Here is an 18,487-nt window from a genome sequence, read left to right as displayed (position 1 = left end):
TGTCTCTGTGTATCTCTCATCTATCTATCTGTCTATCTATCATCTATGTATCTGTCTGTCTATCTATCATCTATGTATCTGTCTGTCTGTCTATCATCTATCTCTGTCTGTTTGTCTGTCTCTGTGTAGCTCTGGTCTATCTATCTGTCTATCTCTCTGTCTATCTATCATCTATGTGTCTGTCTGTCTATCTATCATCTGTGTGTCTGTCTGTCTATCTCTGTCTGTTTGTCTGTCTCTGTGTAGCTCTCGTCTATCTATCTTTCTCTGTCTATCTATCATCTATCTGTGTGTCTTAAGATTAGCATTATTTAGTAGTAGTTATTATTATTTTTATTTTTATTATTAAGGCCAAATAATGCACCTAAAAAACTCAATTTAAAATGTCGTCTCACAATTTCCAGGAAGACTGATTATGCCATTGTTGCTCTGTAAGTGTTTTTAAGAAGCGTTTCCTAAATGGGAAAACCAGGTAAACTAGATCAATTTAGATTTAGTCTTTCACCTAAATCCAATTTAGTCCCTCAGCTTTGTGCAAAAGATGCTAAATGAGCCATTTAAATCCTGAGTCTGAGAACTTGAGAAGGATATTAAAATCAGATTGGGTCTTGAATGCGCCTCTGGGGTGCAGTTTTGCACAGCTGGGTTTGTGACGGTTTATAGAAGTGCTGTTTGGACACTCCAATAACTTACTGACTCCCAGGGCTTTATTCCTCATCCTAACATCCTTTTCTTACATTTTTTTACTGCACAGCACCAAGTCTTTCCCTTCTCTCTGCATGTTTCTTCTTCTTCAAAGCCAGCCAGCTCCACTCTTCCACCCTCACACCCTTTTCTCTGTCTCTTTTTCCTCTTCACGTCGCTCCTTCTGTTTTCGCTCTGGTCGTGGATTTGCTCTGTCCTCTGGTTGCCGTGGCAGCAGCAGAGCGAGACTCCCTCCCCCTCATCCTCTCGCCACCATGCCCTGATCTCCCCTCCGACCAACTTTGAGCACGTCTATCACATGAGTCCCGTCTCTGCCGGGCTCTATCTGCAGAAAGAGCCTTCTTCCCAGCAGAGCCTACTTCAGTTCTCCTCTTCCTCCTCCTCTCCTTCCACATCCTCCCTGGGAAGGGTAGGCTAGCAACACCCCTCCCCACCCGCTTCCTCTTCCTCCCCGTTCCCCATCCCTCCCCCACCACACCCTCCAGGCCCTCGACTTCCTTTCCTCCCTGTGTTATACCATCCCTGTCCTACTGAACTCTTTGTTCATGCTTGAGTGAAGTGATTTTTTTTTTTTTTTTTTTTTTTTTTGGGTGAAGACCCATTAATGAACGATTTTAGGAGAGTTCACCCCAAAATGAAAATTGTGTCATCATTTTACGCTATCCATTGTCTTCCTTGAAGTCAATGGGGACAGCAACTGTTTGGTGACCTACATTCTTCAAAATATTGTCTGTTGTGTTTAACAGAAGAAAGAAACTCGTACAGGTTTGGAACAACATGAGGGTGAGTAAATGATGATATAATTTTCATTTATGGGTGAACTTTTAAAATCTGTTTGAAAATATATAATCGTATTTTTTTTTTAAAAAAGTGATGTTTCAAGTTAAAAAAATTAAATCAACAGTTTTAACTGTTTGTGTGTGATTTGAATTTTATGCTTGTTGTTGTTGTACTGTTGAGGTGTCAAACTAGCAGTTACATTAAGGCTCTTACCATGAAAGTGGGGCATGATAATAAACATTAAAATACACCACTTTGAAAAGATTGCCACTAAACTGAAACTTCATACTTCAGCATGAGACTAGCGTGATACAATTGCTCCATGCAAAATTATTTCCAGATTAGGGCTGTCACAATATCAGATTTTTACTACACATTTCTTTTGTTTAAAATAATTATATTAAAAAACTATTATTATTATTAATTATTATTGAAAATTTTGGGACAAAAGTTAATCTATCAAATATCTAAGTTTACTTTTCTTTTCTTTTTTGAGTGATGAAATACACAAAAAATAAAAAAAAAAGATTATAGGGAGGCAGAGAACCATAACTGTATATAAAAAAGTATTTTTACAGAATCAAAAAAGCTCCCACACTGTTGTACGGTGTTATTCTAGTTTTGTTCATATACTATTATCATATTTATTTATTTCAGTTTTATTTAATAGTTATTAATAGTTTTATTTAAATTAATAAATGATTACTTGTGCATACTTAAATACTTGTGGCTACAATAAAAACACTGCATCGTTGTTTCTTTTTTTCTTTTTTTTGTGTGTGTTGGAGTGGCAACTAGCTGCGTTATTTGCGATACTATCATAGGTAGTCCTAACATATTAATATATATTTCTTTTTAAACATTACGATTATTGTCAGTGACAGTGTCAGTATATTGTGACAACTCTATTCCAAATAGTGCTCAAAAATGCTGTTGATTGAGGTTGACATACAAAACATTCCTTGAAAAAAAAAAAAAAAGACAAATTGTTGTATTCTCAGGTTTATAGAAAGCATATAAATAATTTGTGCATGAAAAATATTACCCAAACCAAATGTTTGTTCTAATAATAGTTTAAAAGAAAGTCAAAAAGTGTGTGTACATGCCTCTTATTACACAAGTGCATAACTGTGGTGTACTCTATATATGTGTCTGATGACTTGTTCCTCTGCTGCAGAGTGTGATGCCCTCTTCTCAGGACGACCTATCTAAAGACAAGCCCCGGCCTCTGTCCAGCATCTCACGGCAACAGAGGAGTAAGACCCACATCACCCGCACTGCCTCAGGTGGGTGCCGTTCCTTAAATGCAGACAAGCTGATACACACCTAAAATTGTGAAACCGCTCTTCTAAATGCCTGAAATGTATACCTTATTTAAAGGAGGTGGAGATTTTGGAGGAGCAGGGTCATCTCGCAGTATTTCTGATCAAGATCAGGAGTTTGAGAGAGAGGTAAAAACATCTATCATCTACCTTAATGACCTCCCCTGGGATGTCAAATATGGTTTTATTTCATTCACCCCACATTTTGAAGGCTTCTTGAGATACATGATGGATGATTAGAGGAGCTTTGAGGTGCTTTTGGCCGCTCACTGAGTTTTCTTGTGTCCTGATTTTGTGGTCTGTAATAACTGCCCCAGTTCTCACAGTAAAACCTGCTAAAGCTGTAAATTAGTGTTATTTTAGTTGTATACAATTATTTTAGTATTTCAAAGTATATCATGTATTAATATTTATCAATTATATCAGTTTTCATTTTCATTTTAATATAAGATTTAGTAATTGTATGTGCTCATTGTTTTTTCCCCTGTTTAGCTGTCATTCATTTTAATTTAGTATTATGTATATACTATTTTTTTTTTTTTTTTTTTTTAGTAGTTACATTTTTTTTTTTTTAGTTTCGTATAAGAGTCGGTAACTTTGTGCATATTTTGAATGAGCTTTTCTTTTCTTTTTTTCTATTTTTAATTTATTTACAAATTAAATGTATTGCTTTTCCCCAATATTTAAATTTAACAATTTAATTTAAGTAATATTAATACTTAAACTTAATTTGTTTATAATTTAGTAATTTTGTGTTATTTATTTTTTGTTTTGTTTTTTCCTCAATATTCAGCTTTACTATTTATCTTCATTTTTATTTCTGCATTATGTACTCTTAATACTTTAACCATTTTAAAGATTTAATACATTTTTTATTCTATTTTTGTTAAGTAATCATAATTCTTCAACTTGAACTTATTTCAGTTTTTCAGTAATATTTACAATATTTACATTTTATTTCAGCTTTATTTCAGTTGCCAAAAACAGTTGTTTTAGTTAACAATAATAATACTGCTGTAAACACTCACTTGGGCCTAAATGCATGTATACTGTGCAAAATTTTAAAAACCAACTAGACAACAAGCAACTGATCTGTTAATTGTTTCTTTATCCTTTCAGCCCGACTCTGACTCCACCAAACATTCCACCCCCTCCAACAGCTCCAACCCCAGCAGCCCCCCGAGCCCCAACTCTCCCCACCGCAGTCAGCTCACTCTGGACGGCCTGGATCAATCCCTGGACGGCTGAAAACAGACAGCTCCCTGTTTTTTCACCCGCGCACACCCCTAGACACATCCTCCCATATCCATCCGCTCTGCTAGGTCTCACTAAGAAGTGCCAAGACTCTTATAAAAAGTCACCTGCTCATCCACCACAAGGGCCAAAGGTTTACCCCAAATGCTGCTGCTGGGTAGATGCCTCAATCGCCACAAGAGCAGCCTGCTGGCTGTGTGCTGACAGGCATGGGTGAAACCACCAAAAGATAAAAGCCTGCCCCCTGGTGGACATGTCATGGTATTACACTAGCTAGGTCAGATTAGCTGTATGATGGACTTTTATTTTATTTTAAATCTGAATATCATGCCATGCTCCTGCAAGTTTTTTTTTATTTTTTTTATTATTGTTATTTACTTTAGTAAATGAACATGCATTACATCTGCTGTGTCAGAATTGCTTCTGGATTCTTAGATTCCCTTCAAAGTACCGAATTGATGGGAAAAGAGACTTATTATGCTGTTTTTAAATGTATATTATCAGGAACACTCATCAAGGGGGCCGAAGAGAGGAGCGTATCGGGAAGAAAGAAACCGAGGACGATATAGAACTTGGACATTCTTGGACCAGTAACATGATGAAACGTCTCATATGAGCAATAGATCGGTGACAAGAGACTTTGGGGGTTTAAAGCCAAACCAGAGGGCACTTTTATTATGTAATTTCTCTCTCTCTCAAGTTCTGCATTTAAACCAGCCTTTATAATATTCATGTTTTAACTTGGATGTTTCCCACAAAGATATCTAGTTCCGCTTATCACAAAAAAGAAAGCAACAAAAAGGAAGACTTTACATATAGATAAGTGTTTTAATAAAAATACAAAGCAGAACGGCACACAGCTACAACTATTCATAGGATTTCAGTAGTTCCTCTTAAGCTGCTACTGCTGCTTTGTGTGCTCTATTTAAAAATGAAAGTTAAAAAATATATGTGATAAGGTTATCTCACCATAGCCATGCTCTGATTCTGGTTTATGATGTTTGACATGCGAGCAGCCATGTGTGACTGTCACTGTTAAATATGAGTTTGTTGACATGCTTAAGATCCGCAGGCATGGCCGGCATATCCATTATCACTCGAGTGTGCCTTCAGTGCCAACTTTCCTTTCCGTAATAAACTGTCCGCTAAAGCATTTCAGTGGTTTTGACGAGGCTGATGGTAATGTATTATGTTTTCCCCCACCCTTCTGAAACACTGTAAGACACTTGCACACGTTTTTAGTCTAAGGAAATGATTTGTGTGAATGGTTTTTCCTGTACCTCCTTTTCTCCCCATACTTCACTTGTCCGCTTCATCAGATGGAAGTTTATCTTCGGAGCACTACTGCTTTTACTTTAAAAAAAAAAAAAAAAGAATCACAGGTTGAAATCTTTGGAATTATTGACTTGTTAGCCACATAATTTTGAGCAAACAATAAAAGAGTACCTGTTGTGCTTTTGTTTAATTTTTGTGTTTGGGGGAAATGCTTTTCTTATTTGTATCTACATGGAAAGAATTTTTCGTCATTTTGAGTCAAAATGAACTGTGTACACTTCTTATGGGAATAATACTGACGGTTCAGGGTAAATACAAGTGTTTTTAAAATGTATGTTTTTTAAGTTTATTTATTAGATTTAAGTGGTCTGAACAGTTTCTAAGAATTTCATAAACCAAGTTTTAGAACAGTTTCTATTTTAAATGCAAGTAATTTAAGTAATCATTTGAGAATGATTAAGAGTAGATGATTTTTTTTTTTTTTTTTAACAAAAACACATTTTTAATCTCTTAATGGGAAAACTGCATCTAGCTGTTTATTTTCTAACCGATATCACTTTATTATTGGTCAAGAACTGGAATATATTATTTGACGATTTGATACATTGGTATGAAATTAATTGCAATTACGAAATCTTTGGGATGATGCTGTATTTCATTAATTAATTACCTACATATAATACAATACTTTATTAATATTAGATTTGAATATGCAAAATAAAATGGAGACGGATGCAGAGTGTGGGAAATGATGAGCGGCATAAAGTGTAAAGGACTATATATTTAAAATATATAGTAAAATCATATTTGTTCAAAAAGTTGCGTTTTTACATTAGTTTTATTTTTTGTTTTTTATTATTATATAACTAATAAGCTACTGACTAATTTGTAATACATACTATATAACATATCTAAAATATCAGCAGTAAAGAAAAACACTTTGTAGGGCTTTTATTTTGGCGACATGTTAAACACAGGAAGTAGTAGGAAAGAAATCTGACGTTTCATGAGTCGATTTTCACTAATATTTCGAAGGTAAGTCTGCTATAGCGTTGTTATAAAATCATATTGCTGTTTTTGTTTGTTTTGGTCCAAGCAGCAAAATAATATCGATGCGTATGAAATGGATACTTCTTCCAAATGTCAGTCTTCGCGAATCTCAAATGCCACAGTGGCAGCTTTTTAAAGATCCTCAGGGATGTGTCCTGTAGCTGAGAGCTTCTGCCACAGATCACATGAAGCACATTAAGGGACCTGCAGCCCACTGTTTACTGCTATTAGTCTGAATTGTGGATGTTTTTCAGATGTCACGGGCCAAACCGGAGGATGATGAGTACTGGAACAGCTCCAAATTTAAAGCGTTCACATTTGATGATGATGACGATGAGTTTTCACGGGTAAGTTCATTGTGTTTCTATTGAACTCTATGTTTGGTGATGAGTTTTTGGCCGCATATAAAGTCAGCTGGGATCAGGACTTGGCTTTCTGCAGACCAGTCAAGTTCTTCCACACTGACTCAATCAATCATGTATTTTTGAACCGTGCCTTATACACAGAGGCACTGTCATGTTAGAATAGAAAAGGGTCCTGTCCAAACTGTTGCTATAAAATTAGAAGCACACAATTCCCTAGAATATCATTATATGCTTAAGCATTAAGATTTATACTCATAGAAATTACTAAAGTAGTCAAACATGTTCATTAGAAGGGGGTGACCCAGTACTTTTGGCAATATAGTGTATATTAGTGCTGTCAAACGATTAATCGCATCCAAAATAAAAGCTTTTGTTTATGTAATATGAGCGTGTACTGTGTATATTTATTGTTTATATAAATACAAACACATGCATGTATATATTTAAGAAAAATATGTTATGTTTATATATTAAATATATTTATATAGAATATAATTATATAAATGCATATACATGTAAATATTTTCAAAATACATACTGAATGTGTGTTTTTATATATACATAATAAATAAGCACAGTACACATATTATGCAAACAAAAACTTTTATTATATATATATATATACACACATACATAGAGTATATATTTCTTTCACATTGTCCGCACATTTTCTCTAGAACCACTGTGTGACCCACAGTTTAAAAAGCTCTGATTTAGCCTATGTTGTGTTGTTATTTCCCAGCTGAAAGAATCCAAGCGGGCTGTGAACAGCATCCTGGTGTATGATGATGATGATGAGGATGAGGATGATGTTCAGAGAGTTAGCTGGAGTGGGGAACCTGTGGGAAGTATGCAGTCCTTTCTCTGATGTCTATTCGTTTTTTTTACTGTCTGTCCTTCATCTGGATGCTCATCAGTTTTTGTTTGTGTGTAGGCATCTCTTGGTCTGTGAAGGAAACCGCCTCCAGTATCCGCTCAGGCAGCGAGCAGAGCTTTCCCAAAATAGACACTACTCCGTCACTGTCCAAACAGGGGTCTGGATACTCCCTGAGCTCCTTGTTTAAAGGTAATCTATAGTGAAGAGTTCTCGAATGTTTTAGTTCAATCATTTTAGACTCACCAATCTGATTCTGTTTATATTCCTTCAGCAAAGAGTAAACCTTTCCAGTCCTTCTCCGAGTGTAAGTTCAAGTCATAGAAGCATTTAGAATGATTTGGGTCCGTATTCTCATTTGTCTGAATTAAGTGTGTTTGTTCACTCTTTTCTAGCTTTTAGCGACACATCTGTTAGAACATACGCACCTGAGTTGAGAAAGCCCAAGTCAGATGGAAAGGTAATACATATGGACATGTTTATACCACTGTTTAAACATTTGGGGTTGGTAAGATTTTTAATGTTTTTGTTCTTTAAGACTTAATTTATTTGAGCAAAGATACAGTATAATAGTAATATTGTGAAGTATTATTACAATTTAAAATGACTGTTTTGTATTTGAATATATTTTAAAATATTATTTATTCCTGCAATGGCAAAGCTGAATTTTCAGCATAATGTGCTGATTTGATGCTTAAGGAACATTTCTTAATATTTCACAATATTTTTGTGGAAACGGATAGATTTGTTTTGTCAGAATTCTTTGATGGATAGAAAGAATGATCAAAAGAACAGCATTTATTTGAAAATATAACGTTATACAATTTTTTTTACATTCACTTTGACTTAATTGTTGCTGAATTAAAGTATTATTTTCTTTCAGAAATACTTTTGAATGGTAGTGTATGTTTGGCCAAAAGTTTCCACTGTGTAATTTAAGATTTTTTAATTTGTTTTCTAAATGCCATAGGATTTTGTCAGTGACCTGAGTCCTGAGGAAACCGTGAGGAGAATGCAGAAAGGACGGGTAGGGGGCAGCAAAGAGTTTTATATAGAAAGTGTTTTCATTGATAAATACTAGATATACAATGCTAGAAAGGCAGTTTAAAGGTGAAGTCAGGAGGTCTGATATAGCAGAATAAAGCATTTGTTTATTTCTCAATAGCAGTAGGTTCAGGCCTCTTGCTTCCCATTTCACATTTTATAAAATATCCACACACTGGTAAATATCTGCTGTCATATAACAAAATATTAGTCGCATGTTTTTATGTTGCTTGCAAGATGGATTTCATCAGAATATATGGCTACTTTTGAATGGCTGTAATTGAATTATTTCTTTTACAGGCATTCTCCTTAGAAAAGTTCCGCTCTCTGCAAGACAAACTTCTGCTGCTAGATGAAGCAGTTGCTGTTTATGATGGCAATGTCATCACTGCTGTGAGTCACACATTTCTCACATACGCTCTATGACTTTGTGATGATTCATATCAGTAGGAACTGCTTGTTCTTATTAACTGATCTTTTACATTTGTCTCCTGCAGGTCTTGATATATTTAAAAAAGTCATTAAATAAAGGTGAGATGTATTGTGATCTGTCATGGCTCACCAGTTCCTTCTATTTTTTTCAAAATAAGTAAAATATTTTCTAGAAAGTCTTTTTTTTTGTATTTTTTGCAGAAATCCTCTTTCGCGAGTTAATGGCGAGAGATGTGGCTTTGCGTCATTATGTTCATTATTTAAAAGAAATGGGAGAACAAAAGCTTTTGCTTGAATTACTGAAGTAAGTTTGCTGTTTATATACAGTCCCCTCCATAAGTATTGGAACAATAAATACAAAATTGCTCTGTTGGCTGTGGAGTCAAGACATTTGCAAATATGATTAAAAGATGAATATGAGACAAAACTACAGAATGTCACATTTTATTATTAGTCGTTTCAACACATACATGTTTTACCAAATAAAAAGAACAGCACTTTTAGAGTTCATCCCACTCATTGATGTGAGCATAAGTATTGGGACAGTTGAACATAAGGCAGATATAAAAGATTAAAAGCTATTATTTAGTTGCAGATCCCTTGCGCACAATCACAGCAGTGAGTCTGTGACCCATAGACATCACCAGACTCTTGGTCTCATCCTTTGAAATGCTTTTCCCAGCCTTTAATGCAGCCAATTCCAATTATTGCTTGTTTTGGGCAGTTTCTGCCTTTACTCTCCTCTCCAGCTGGTGAAATTCATGTTCAATCGGATTTAAATCTGGAGATTGACTTGGGCAATCTAAGACTTTCCATTTCTTTGACCTTATAAATTCCTTGACTGAACTGGCAGGGTGTTTTGGGTCATTGTCCTGATGCAATATGAAGCACTTCCCAATGAATCTGGTGGCATTTTCTTGAATATTGGTAGGAAAGATGGTTTTGTACCCTTCCAAATTCATTCTGCTGCTGTCATCATACATTAAGTCATCAGTAAAGTTGAGAGGGCCTGTTCCAGAGGCAGCCATGCATGCCCATGCCATGACACCACCTCCATCATGCTTTACAGATGAGGCTGTATGCTTGGGATCATTTGCAGTTCCCTTTTTTTCTCCACATTTGTGCTTTCCCATCACTTAGATAAAGGTTCATCTTTGTCTCATCGGTCCATAAACACAGTTCCAAAACTCTTCTGGCTCACCTTTGTGCTCTTTTGCAAACTCCAATCTTGCCTTTCTATTTTTGGTGCTGGTTGGTGGTTTGTATCTTGCTGTGTAGCATCTGTAATTCTGTGTCAAAGTCTCCTGAGGACAGTAGATTGTCAGAGCATCACCCCAGCTTTCTGGAAGTTGTTGGTGATTTTACAGACACGTCTTTTAGGGTTAATTTTCACAGCTTTTATGATTTGTCTGTCATCAACTGCTGTTGTTTTCTCAGCCGATCAGGTCGTTGTTGGTTGCTGGTAGTTTCCAAACTCTTGATTTCTCCAGGCCCTTTGTTTTTGCTAGAGCTCTAATTGACTTCCTCTTTTCTTTTAGCATCCAAATTGCTTGCTTTTCTCTCAAAGTCAGCTCCCACATCTTCATCCTGGTTTGTGTGTGTCATCAGCGATTGCAGGATTCAGAATGCAGAAGTAATGGATATAACTGATACGACACATTCCCTGCTTTTAATATCTGAAGAATTAATGCAACAGGACACAGCTGATCACTTAGAAAGACCTGTGAGGCAACTGTTCCAATACTTATGCTCACATCAGATAGAGGGATGAAACTCTAAAAGTGCTGATCTTCTTAGCTGGTAAAGCATCTATGTGTCAAATCACCCAATAATAAAATGTGACATTCTGTAGTTTTGTCTCATATTCATCTTTTAATCATGTTTGTAAATGTCTTGACTCCACAGCTAACAGAGCAATTTTGTTTTATTTTTGGGCACTGTATATAACTTCCTCTCTTAGTAAGAAACATGTTAAAAATAGTTGTGTCTACTGCAGTGTTTTTGTGCGAGGGTGGTTGGCATCTCTTCATATATTAGCATTGCTTATTTGAATTGAAGAGCTGGCTTGTTGTGTGTTTTATTGGAATAACTGTCTTTTTCACGTTGGTCACCTGCCTATATTTTAGGGCTCTTGGCAGGACAGAAGATATGGCGGTATGTACTAACTGCACTTACACACTCAACTGTCATTATACTCACAGCTTGCACACACATGACCATATATATTTAACCCTCTATAGCAATGTCATCTCCAGGTCATATGACTAAATTTGTTTTGCTTCAACAAAATGCACCCCCCAATTGAGTCCTTTCTTAAAGAGGAGGGAAGAGCCCAGAATTAACTAATAGAAATGCAATCACTTTCTCTTTTGTGTGTACACATGTCCAGCAGTACCATATTTTTTTCTTGTAAAAAACAAGTAAACCTGTTTTTGTATTAATTTATTTTTTATTTGTCTTCCACTTTAAGTAGAAAAAAGAAACTGTTCATACTTTTACTAAATCATAGAGGGTTAGTGTCAGCAGAAATAAGTGAAAAGAGAAATGTTGTGTTCATGTTCTGATGAACATTCATTGACATTATTTGTCTTAAATGAAAGTGAAAAGAGAGGAAGTTGAACATTCTAATAAAAATTTTGGTAACACTTTCAAATAAGTAGATTTACAATCAATAGAATTGCTAAAGTATTTATTCGTCTTTGTTAACGTTAGTTAATAAAAATACAACTGTTCGCTGTTAGTTCATGTTAGCTCAGGTTCATTAATATTAGCAGATGCAGCTTTTGATTTTACTAATGTATTATTAAATGTTGGAATTAACATTTACAAACGTTAATAAACGCTTTAAATAGTTGTCATTGTTTTCATTTATTAACAGTGTTAACAGGTGGAACCTTATTGTAAAATAATACCAATTTTTTCCTTCTTCAGTAATTTGTAGTAATGTTTCTGTTTGATCACACATATGTTAAACTGGCTTCCCTTGTATCTTCAACAGTTGATGCAATACAAAGAACACTTAAATATTAAGGATGAAGGTCGAAGGAGAGACTTCCTCAAAAGTTGCCTCGGGTAAAGATCTTTCAGAGGAATTGAGTAGAGAGTTCAGATCCATGTCCTGCTGACATTTAACGATCTATGTGATCTCTTTGTTTGTTCTCAGCCTTCCTTTCTCTCAAGACGATGCCACTCACGTTCAAGACCACTATACACTCCTCGAGAGACAAATCATCATAGAGGTGAGAGAGTCCAACCACTAAACTATTGTTTAATATTCCCTTATACACATTTTAGAATAAGAGTCAAAAACCTTTGGCTGGAAGTGTAAGAATATATGAATAACTGAAACAATTTACTGGATAATGTAATACTGTAATATACTACAACTACATAATAATTATGTAATATAATGTAGTACAATAATTTCTGTACTGCTAGCAAATGGAATTGGAATAATAATGCCAAACCCCATCCCAAATGTCACCTGAAGGAAAAAGACACCATGACAGTGCTGAGTCTTTGTATATTAAACAAAGATACAAGTGTTTTAACGTCACAAAAATATGACACAAAAGTTGTCTATTTCTGCCTCACCTTACCATGCTGTTAAAGAGATATTTCCTCTGCACCGCCTCACTCTTCCTCTTTCCTGAGGGTGGTGTGGTAGGTGACGGGTTTCTGTGTATAGAGGATGGACTTCTCTCAAACTGTTACATGCAGATGTTTCCTTAGATTATGAAACAAGTGAAACGTGTGCCCGATTGTTCTTATGGCATAATAGCACATATGATCAAGTGCGTTTCAGTTTGCATCAGTCAGCTGTATAATGTGAATATAGCCTTGTTAGATATTTCTTAAAACATCATTGTCAGGCAAGGTCTTTACTCTTGACATGTGTTTTCTTTTGCACACATTCTGTGGCAGCTACTTATTATGACTCAGTGCAAAAAATAATGTGACTTCTAGGTTACTGCATTGAAAGTTTCTTTTAATAACATGACAATTAAATGTACGGATTTACTGAACAGAAATAGTTTTTGTAACTTGGTTGAACCCTAGACCCGTTTTTCTAACAATGGCAAATTAGTTACCATTGTAATATGTTTTTTCATACAGCCTGTATTACACAAGATTGCGTTGATAAAACAATTTGTAGTGCATTTTCACTGTTTTCCATAATGTTCATAATATTTGGCAAATATAATAAGCTGAGCTCAGAAACGTGACTGTCATTGTTGTATCTGATACAAAGTGCATAGCTTTTCACACTTGCATTATGAGTTTCAAAATCTTTTAATATGATCACTGAGATGAATATGCGGTGCGCAACCACAGGTTGTGTGAAGCAGACCTAAGGCCTAAGTACTTGTCAGATATGAGAAAATGGCTCCCAGCAAAGAATATCCTAATGTTAGGGTTTATCAATTCATTTAATTTGTGTGTTCACTGTATTTTTTTTATAGGCTAGTGACAAGAAGGCAGGTGCAGAAATCTTTAAGAAGTTCCCTAGAAAAGCATCCATCCTTAATATGCCAATCATCACCACATTGTACTACTCCTGCTTTTACCATTACGGAGAGTCGGAGGTACGAGCTCATGCTTCACATATTGTTAAATATTATGTAGACAAACTGAATATTTACAATATATATAATCTAGAAATGTAATATCATCAAGTATTGTCACATGATTCTTCCGAAATCAATCTAATATGCTGATTTACTGCTCAAAAAATAGGGAACACTTTATGGTGTCCTTGTTACATGTACTTACAATTATAATAACAATACATTATGCATAATTACATGCAAGCAACCCTGAGCCAAACCATATGGTAATATTACTCAGTACTTAAATGTATAATTACACTGTAACAAGGACACCTTATAATAAAGTGTAACCAAATATTATCATCAATGTTAAAAATATTTGTGCTGCTTAATATTTTTTTATAAACCGTGATACATTTTAGGATTCTTTTATTAATATAAAGTCCAAAACAGGATTTATTTGAAATAGAAACATTAAATTTAATATTAGAAATGTCTTTACTGTCATTTTTGATCATTTTAATGATCATTTTAATCATTTCCATGTCGCTGCTGAATAATAGTATTAATTTCTTTCCAAAAACTTTAGAAAAGTAATGTATACAGAGCATTTTCATAAATATATACAATTATTGTATTATATCGAGGTTAATTGACTAATTCGTTTTCTTGCATGTATTAATTTCCCACAGTTGCAGAGAGCTTTTAGAAACTTAAGTCACACTTAAAAGCAATCTGAAACTGAACAAGCTTTATTGTTTGATTTTTGAAAGGTTTTTAAATAAATGTCACAATGGTTTTTATGTTTATACATTTTAAAAGTGTTTAAATAATTGTTGGGCAGCTATATTTCAATCATCTTTATTTTCTTCTTCTACAGGGAACTTTTAGCAGCCCTTCGAACATTAGAAAAACTTTCCGGGTAAATCAAATTACTTGTATTTAATTACATTTATATGTAATATTATTGTATATTTTTATTTTAACTTATAGCACCATGAAATAGGGGTGGGCGATATGGGAAAAATATCATATCACGATTTTTTATAGAAATATCACGATTCACGATTTTTATCCCGATTCTTTGTTAGTTTTACTATTTTGGTTTTACAAGTTGTCTGAGCATTACAGCCAAACTAGAAAGACAAAGATGCATGGCAGATATTTAGGCCAAAGTGGGTGAAGATAAAAAATCTTTGTCATTATTTTATTTTTCTTATTAAAAAATAAGAACAAAGATACACATTACAAATACACATAATATACAAATAAAACAAACAGTGCTTTATTTTCAGGTACAATAGGTGTATTTAGCAGGAGCATTCAATGAAATTGAATGAACAAATATAAAAATAAAACACTAGATAGACTGATTCCTAAAGCAACTGTATTAAAGTTTTTCAGTCAAGAATAGGGAGTGATTTTTCTCTTTGTGTTTTGTTGTTTTGTTAACGTTAAATGAATAGTTCCCCCACAAATTAATATTCTGTCATCTGTCTGTCAATTCTGTCATAATGTTGTATTTTTATATCATCATTTACTCAAAAGTTGTTTTAAACCGGAATGAGTTTCTTTCTTGTGCTGAACATTTATAAATGCCATTTTGAAGAAGGTGGAAAACCAAACAGTTGCTGGTCCTCAGTGACTTCCATAGGATTTTTCTTTCCTACTATCAAAGTCAATGTAGACCAGCAACTGTTTGGTTTTCCACTGAGTAAATAATGACAGAAATTCAATTTTAGGGTGAACTATCCCTTTAATGACAGTCGACAGCATGTTTAGTGTCCTGTCCCTTTAAGAGCTGCACGCATCTAATATACAGTACAGGCACGCATCCGTTTCTCTCTTAACGATTTACTTTCATTTTAGAGATAACCAACTCAGTCTGTATGTAAACCTTGTGTGTTTTGACAGTATTAGCGCAAAATATAACTTAGTTGAGTAATCAGGCGCTGTTAGACAGGCGTTTTAGTGCGCGTGCTTCAGGTGTATGCGCTCAGAACAAGCGCACGTCAGACCAGCGCGCGAATTAAACATTTAACCAGCAAGGCTTGTATGCAAATAATGTACTTTTGCGATCGCGAATAAGTGCAGTGTCCTGTCAGAGTAACTCTACTGCTGTATGTCGTGTTGTACAGTACATAGAGAGGGCGGCGCCAGAACTGTATTTGACAATGTGCGCGGTAGCGCGATACTACGATATTTCTTCAAAAGCAGATCGTGGAGACATTTTTATCGTCCACGATCAAAAATCGTCATATCGCACACCCCTACCATGAAAAGTCTGGACACACTAACTCACTCTTTACTATTATTTTTTTTCAATAGGAAAGCCATTAAAACAACGATCAGTCATTAAAATGGAAATAACACAAATTACTAAAAGAACTTTAAACAAATCAGGACTATCATATACTTTAGATTCTTCAAAGTCATCTTGATTATGACTTTTATAGTATAGTTTTCATATTTGTCTACATATTTTGATGTTTCTACAGTCATTAGAAACGAATTAATTCAAGTGTGTCTAGACCAATAGTGTATAAATAGCATATGCACAAGTCTGTAATAACGGTCTGTGTCAAAGACTTTCTAAACTATTCATGTTTGCTGTGGCAGATTTCAGAAAAGCAGTATATTCTCACAGCTCTTGGCGCAAGAGCAAAGTTGAAGTCCTGGTTTGATGTGGATAGTCTGTTCAACACCACAAACTGGCTAGGATACACCAAGAAAAGATCTCCCATTGGCTTTCACAGAGTGGTAGACATCCTGCAGAAGAACAGCGCCCCTGTAAATGTACGTCGGTTTCCATGTTGTAATAAACTTGCTTAGTTTCCTCTCTGCCCATCCCAGCATGCACTTCACTGGGCTTTCCCATGATCTGCAGGTGCTGCAGGAGTATGTGAACCTCATCGACAACCCAGAACTCAAGCTCAGCGTGGCTCTGAAATATAAATGCCATGACGTCGTCATCAATGTGAGTTCATTCTCGAATCACTATGCCAGTGTTTTCTCAGTCTAAATCACTGCCTTTGTTTTGTTCATTCAGACATACAGAGACCTGAAGGACCGGCAGGAACTTGTTGCCTACAGAGAGAAGCTGGAACGAGACTCGCCCGAATACAGGAAGATCCAGGAACTCCTCAATAACGTGGTAAGAGGAAGTGAGCCTCCAATCTTGAGTCATTTTCGGATTTACAGTATAGTATGAGTAGGTCTGAGGAGAAATCTTGAGAAACATCTTACAGTAATTTATCAGTGTCTTCTACAAGTCATTTCATTAGTTGCAATGCAATATTGTGCTTGCATGAAGTAATTTTTGTTCTTTTTTATTTGTTGTTACTTCAGCAAATCAGATGGAAAAACTGACACTTGGATCCTGACACGAGGCAGTGGTGGCCAGATGTGTGTCAGAGCTCTTTCATAGACAATGTTACACAAAGAACACTATGAAGCTGCTTAATATGGAGTTAATCCTAAACAAACACGACCTCACAGCCAAATGTATGTATTCTGTATGATTAAACTGCCAAGTGTCCTTCTGCCAGCTCTACAGGTGAACATTTCTAAAGGGAGGCCATCAGCGGTTGCTGATGATGAACAACATACTCTTTCATCCCTCACACCTTTTTGTTTGCCCGTGTATGAATTTCTGAACATTCCTCACCCTCTCTCTTTATTTTATATTAAAAATAATATGATACTGAATTGTTTATACAGATTTCTGGTAAATATCTGACTGTAGATTTGAATAAGACAAAACAAAGTTGTTTTAACAATACAGAATTGACTCGATTACAGGGTAACCACACAGTTTCTGTAAACGGAGGCTGATTTATAACCACAAATTGAGTGCACAGTAGCAGTATGAGCCAGAAAGTTCCCCCGTTGAGTCATTTTGGATCATAAAGTAAATTGTGCGTCACATAAACTTTTTCATTGGATTTCCTTTTAATAAACCTATACTTTTTTTTTACCTATAATAAACCTATTCCTATACTTTCATGTATATATATAAATATGTGCATACTTTATTCAGCTTAAATTCTGTTGTATTTATACGAGAGCATAATATCCACAGGTGAAGCCATTAATGATAACAGTGGTTTCCAAAAAATAAAATAATCTGGTATTTAAGACAAACAGTAGAAAAACACATTTAGAAACTAAAATCACAAGTGTCATATTTATGAACAAATATAGTTGATTTGCTCACCCCGTTATATTTCAGTTGGATCTACCAAATTCGCACTAACTTTCAAAATTTCAAAAAACATTTATAATGTTACAAAAGATTTGTTAGAGAATATTGGGGGAAAAAAATCATGATTTTCACAGACATATTAAGCTGTTTTCAACATTACTAATGGCAAGAAATGTTTCCTGAGCAGCAAATCAGCATATTAGAATGGTTTCTAAAAGATCAAGTGGCACTGAAGACTGGATTAATGATGCTGAAAGTTCAGTGTTGACAACACAGGGGAAAAAATGACATTTTAAAATATGCTCAATTATAAAACATTTTTTTTTAAATGGCAATGTTTCAGAGCATTTTTTTTTTATTAAATAGTTGGTGAGCAAAAGAAACTTCTTCCTAAATAAATGAATAAAAATTTACCAACCCCAAACTTTTTATTTGTAGTGTATATTTCTGCCAAGCACCAATACTAGGTCCAGATCCAGCCCAAGACAGTCCAGGAACAAACCTGTCTCAAAATAGACAATTTTGTATTGTAGGCTATTAAAATATCTGTACGTTACTGTGGTAATGTGATACAAGAAAACTAATATTTCAATCCTGACACATTGTAGGTTTAATATAGCCTACAAGTATTT

The 18,487-nt window shown here is 34.9% G+C and overlaps 2 protein-coding genes across 3 annotated transcripts in view; both read left to right on the top strand.

Annotated features, from left to right (window-relative positions):
* LOC306843988 (serine/threonine-protein kinase MRCK beta-like) overlaps positions 1-5,524 on the top strand; it is a 70,821-nt gene extending 65,297 nt beyond the window's left edge. Inside the window, exons 34-36 of the mRNA XM_079375770.1 lie at positions 2,663-2,771; positions 2,866-2,936; positions 3,927-5,524. Coding sequence (XP_079231896.1) covers positions 2,663-2,771; positions 2,866-2,936; positions 3,927-4,055 — 309 coding nt within the window. The 3' untranslated portion in view covers positions 4,056-5,524. The remainder of the gene's footprint in view (positions 1-2,662; positions 2,772-2,865; positions 2,937-3,926) is intronic.
* A 770-nt stretch (positions 5,525-6,294) lies between these two features.
* LOC306843390 (spermatogenesis-defective protein 39 homolog) lies at positions 6,295-18,276 on the top strand. Of its 2 annotated transcripts, XM_079374861.1 has the most exons (19): positions 6,295-6,371; positions 6,641-6,733; positions 7,494-7,599; positions 7,686-7,817; positions 7,900-7,932; positions 8,021-8,085; positions 8,596-8,652; positions 8,970-9,062; positions 9,167-9,200; positions 9,303-9,405; positions 11,228-11,255; positions 12,100-12,173; positions 12,265-12,340; positions 13,565-13,687; positions 14,532-14,573; positions 16,271-16,447; positions 16,539-16,628; positions 16,701-16,805; positions 17,000-18,276. In XM_079374861.1, the coding sequence occupies exons 2-19, from the start codon at positions 6,641-6,643 to the stop codon at positions 17,018-17,020; spliced, it is 1,452 nt and encodes a 483-aa protein (XP_079230987.1). In that variant the 5' UTR covers positions 6,295-6,371; the 3' UTR covers positions 17,021-18,276. The 2 variants fall into 2 exon arrangements, with proteins under 2 accessions (XP_079230987.1, XP_079230988.1); XM_079374862.1 differs by lacking the exon at positions 13,565-13,687 and having other exon boundaries at positions 6,306-6,371.
* Positions 18,277-18,487: the final 211 nt, after the last annotated feature.

This window comes from Barbus barbus, assembly GCF_936440315.1.
Source record: "Barbus barbus genome assembly, chromosome: 24".
NCBI lineage: Eukaryota > Metazoa > Chordata > Actinopteri > Cypriniformes > Cyprinidae > Barbus > Barbus barbus.
This window is presented reverse-complemented; position numbering and strand designations above follow the sequence as displayed.

What these genes read in the sequence shown, in the direction of transcription:
- LOC306843390 (XM_079374861.1), top strand. Translation starts at nt 6,641, where the DNA reads ATGTCACGGGCCAAACCGGAGGATGATGAGTACTGGAACAGCTCCAAA. An exon ending in CTTTTGCTTGAATTACTGAA is followed by an intron (nt 9,406 to 11,227) that starts GTAAGTTTGCTG and finishes CCTATATTTTAG; the next exon opens with GGCTCTTGGCAGGACAGAAG. An exon ending in AGGAACTCCTCAATAACGTG is followed by an intron (nt 16,806 to 16,999) that starts GTAAGAGGAAGT and finishes TTGTTACTTCAG; the next exon opens with CAAATCAGATGGAAAAACTG.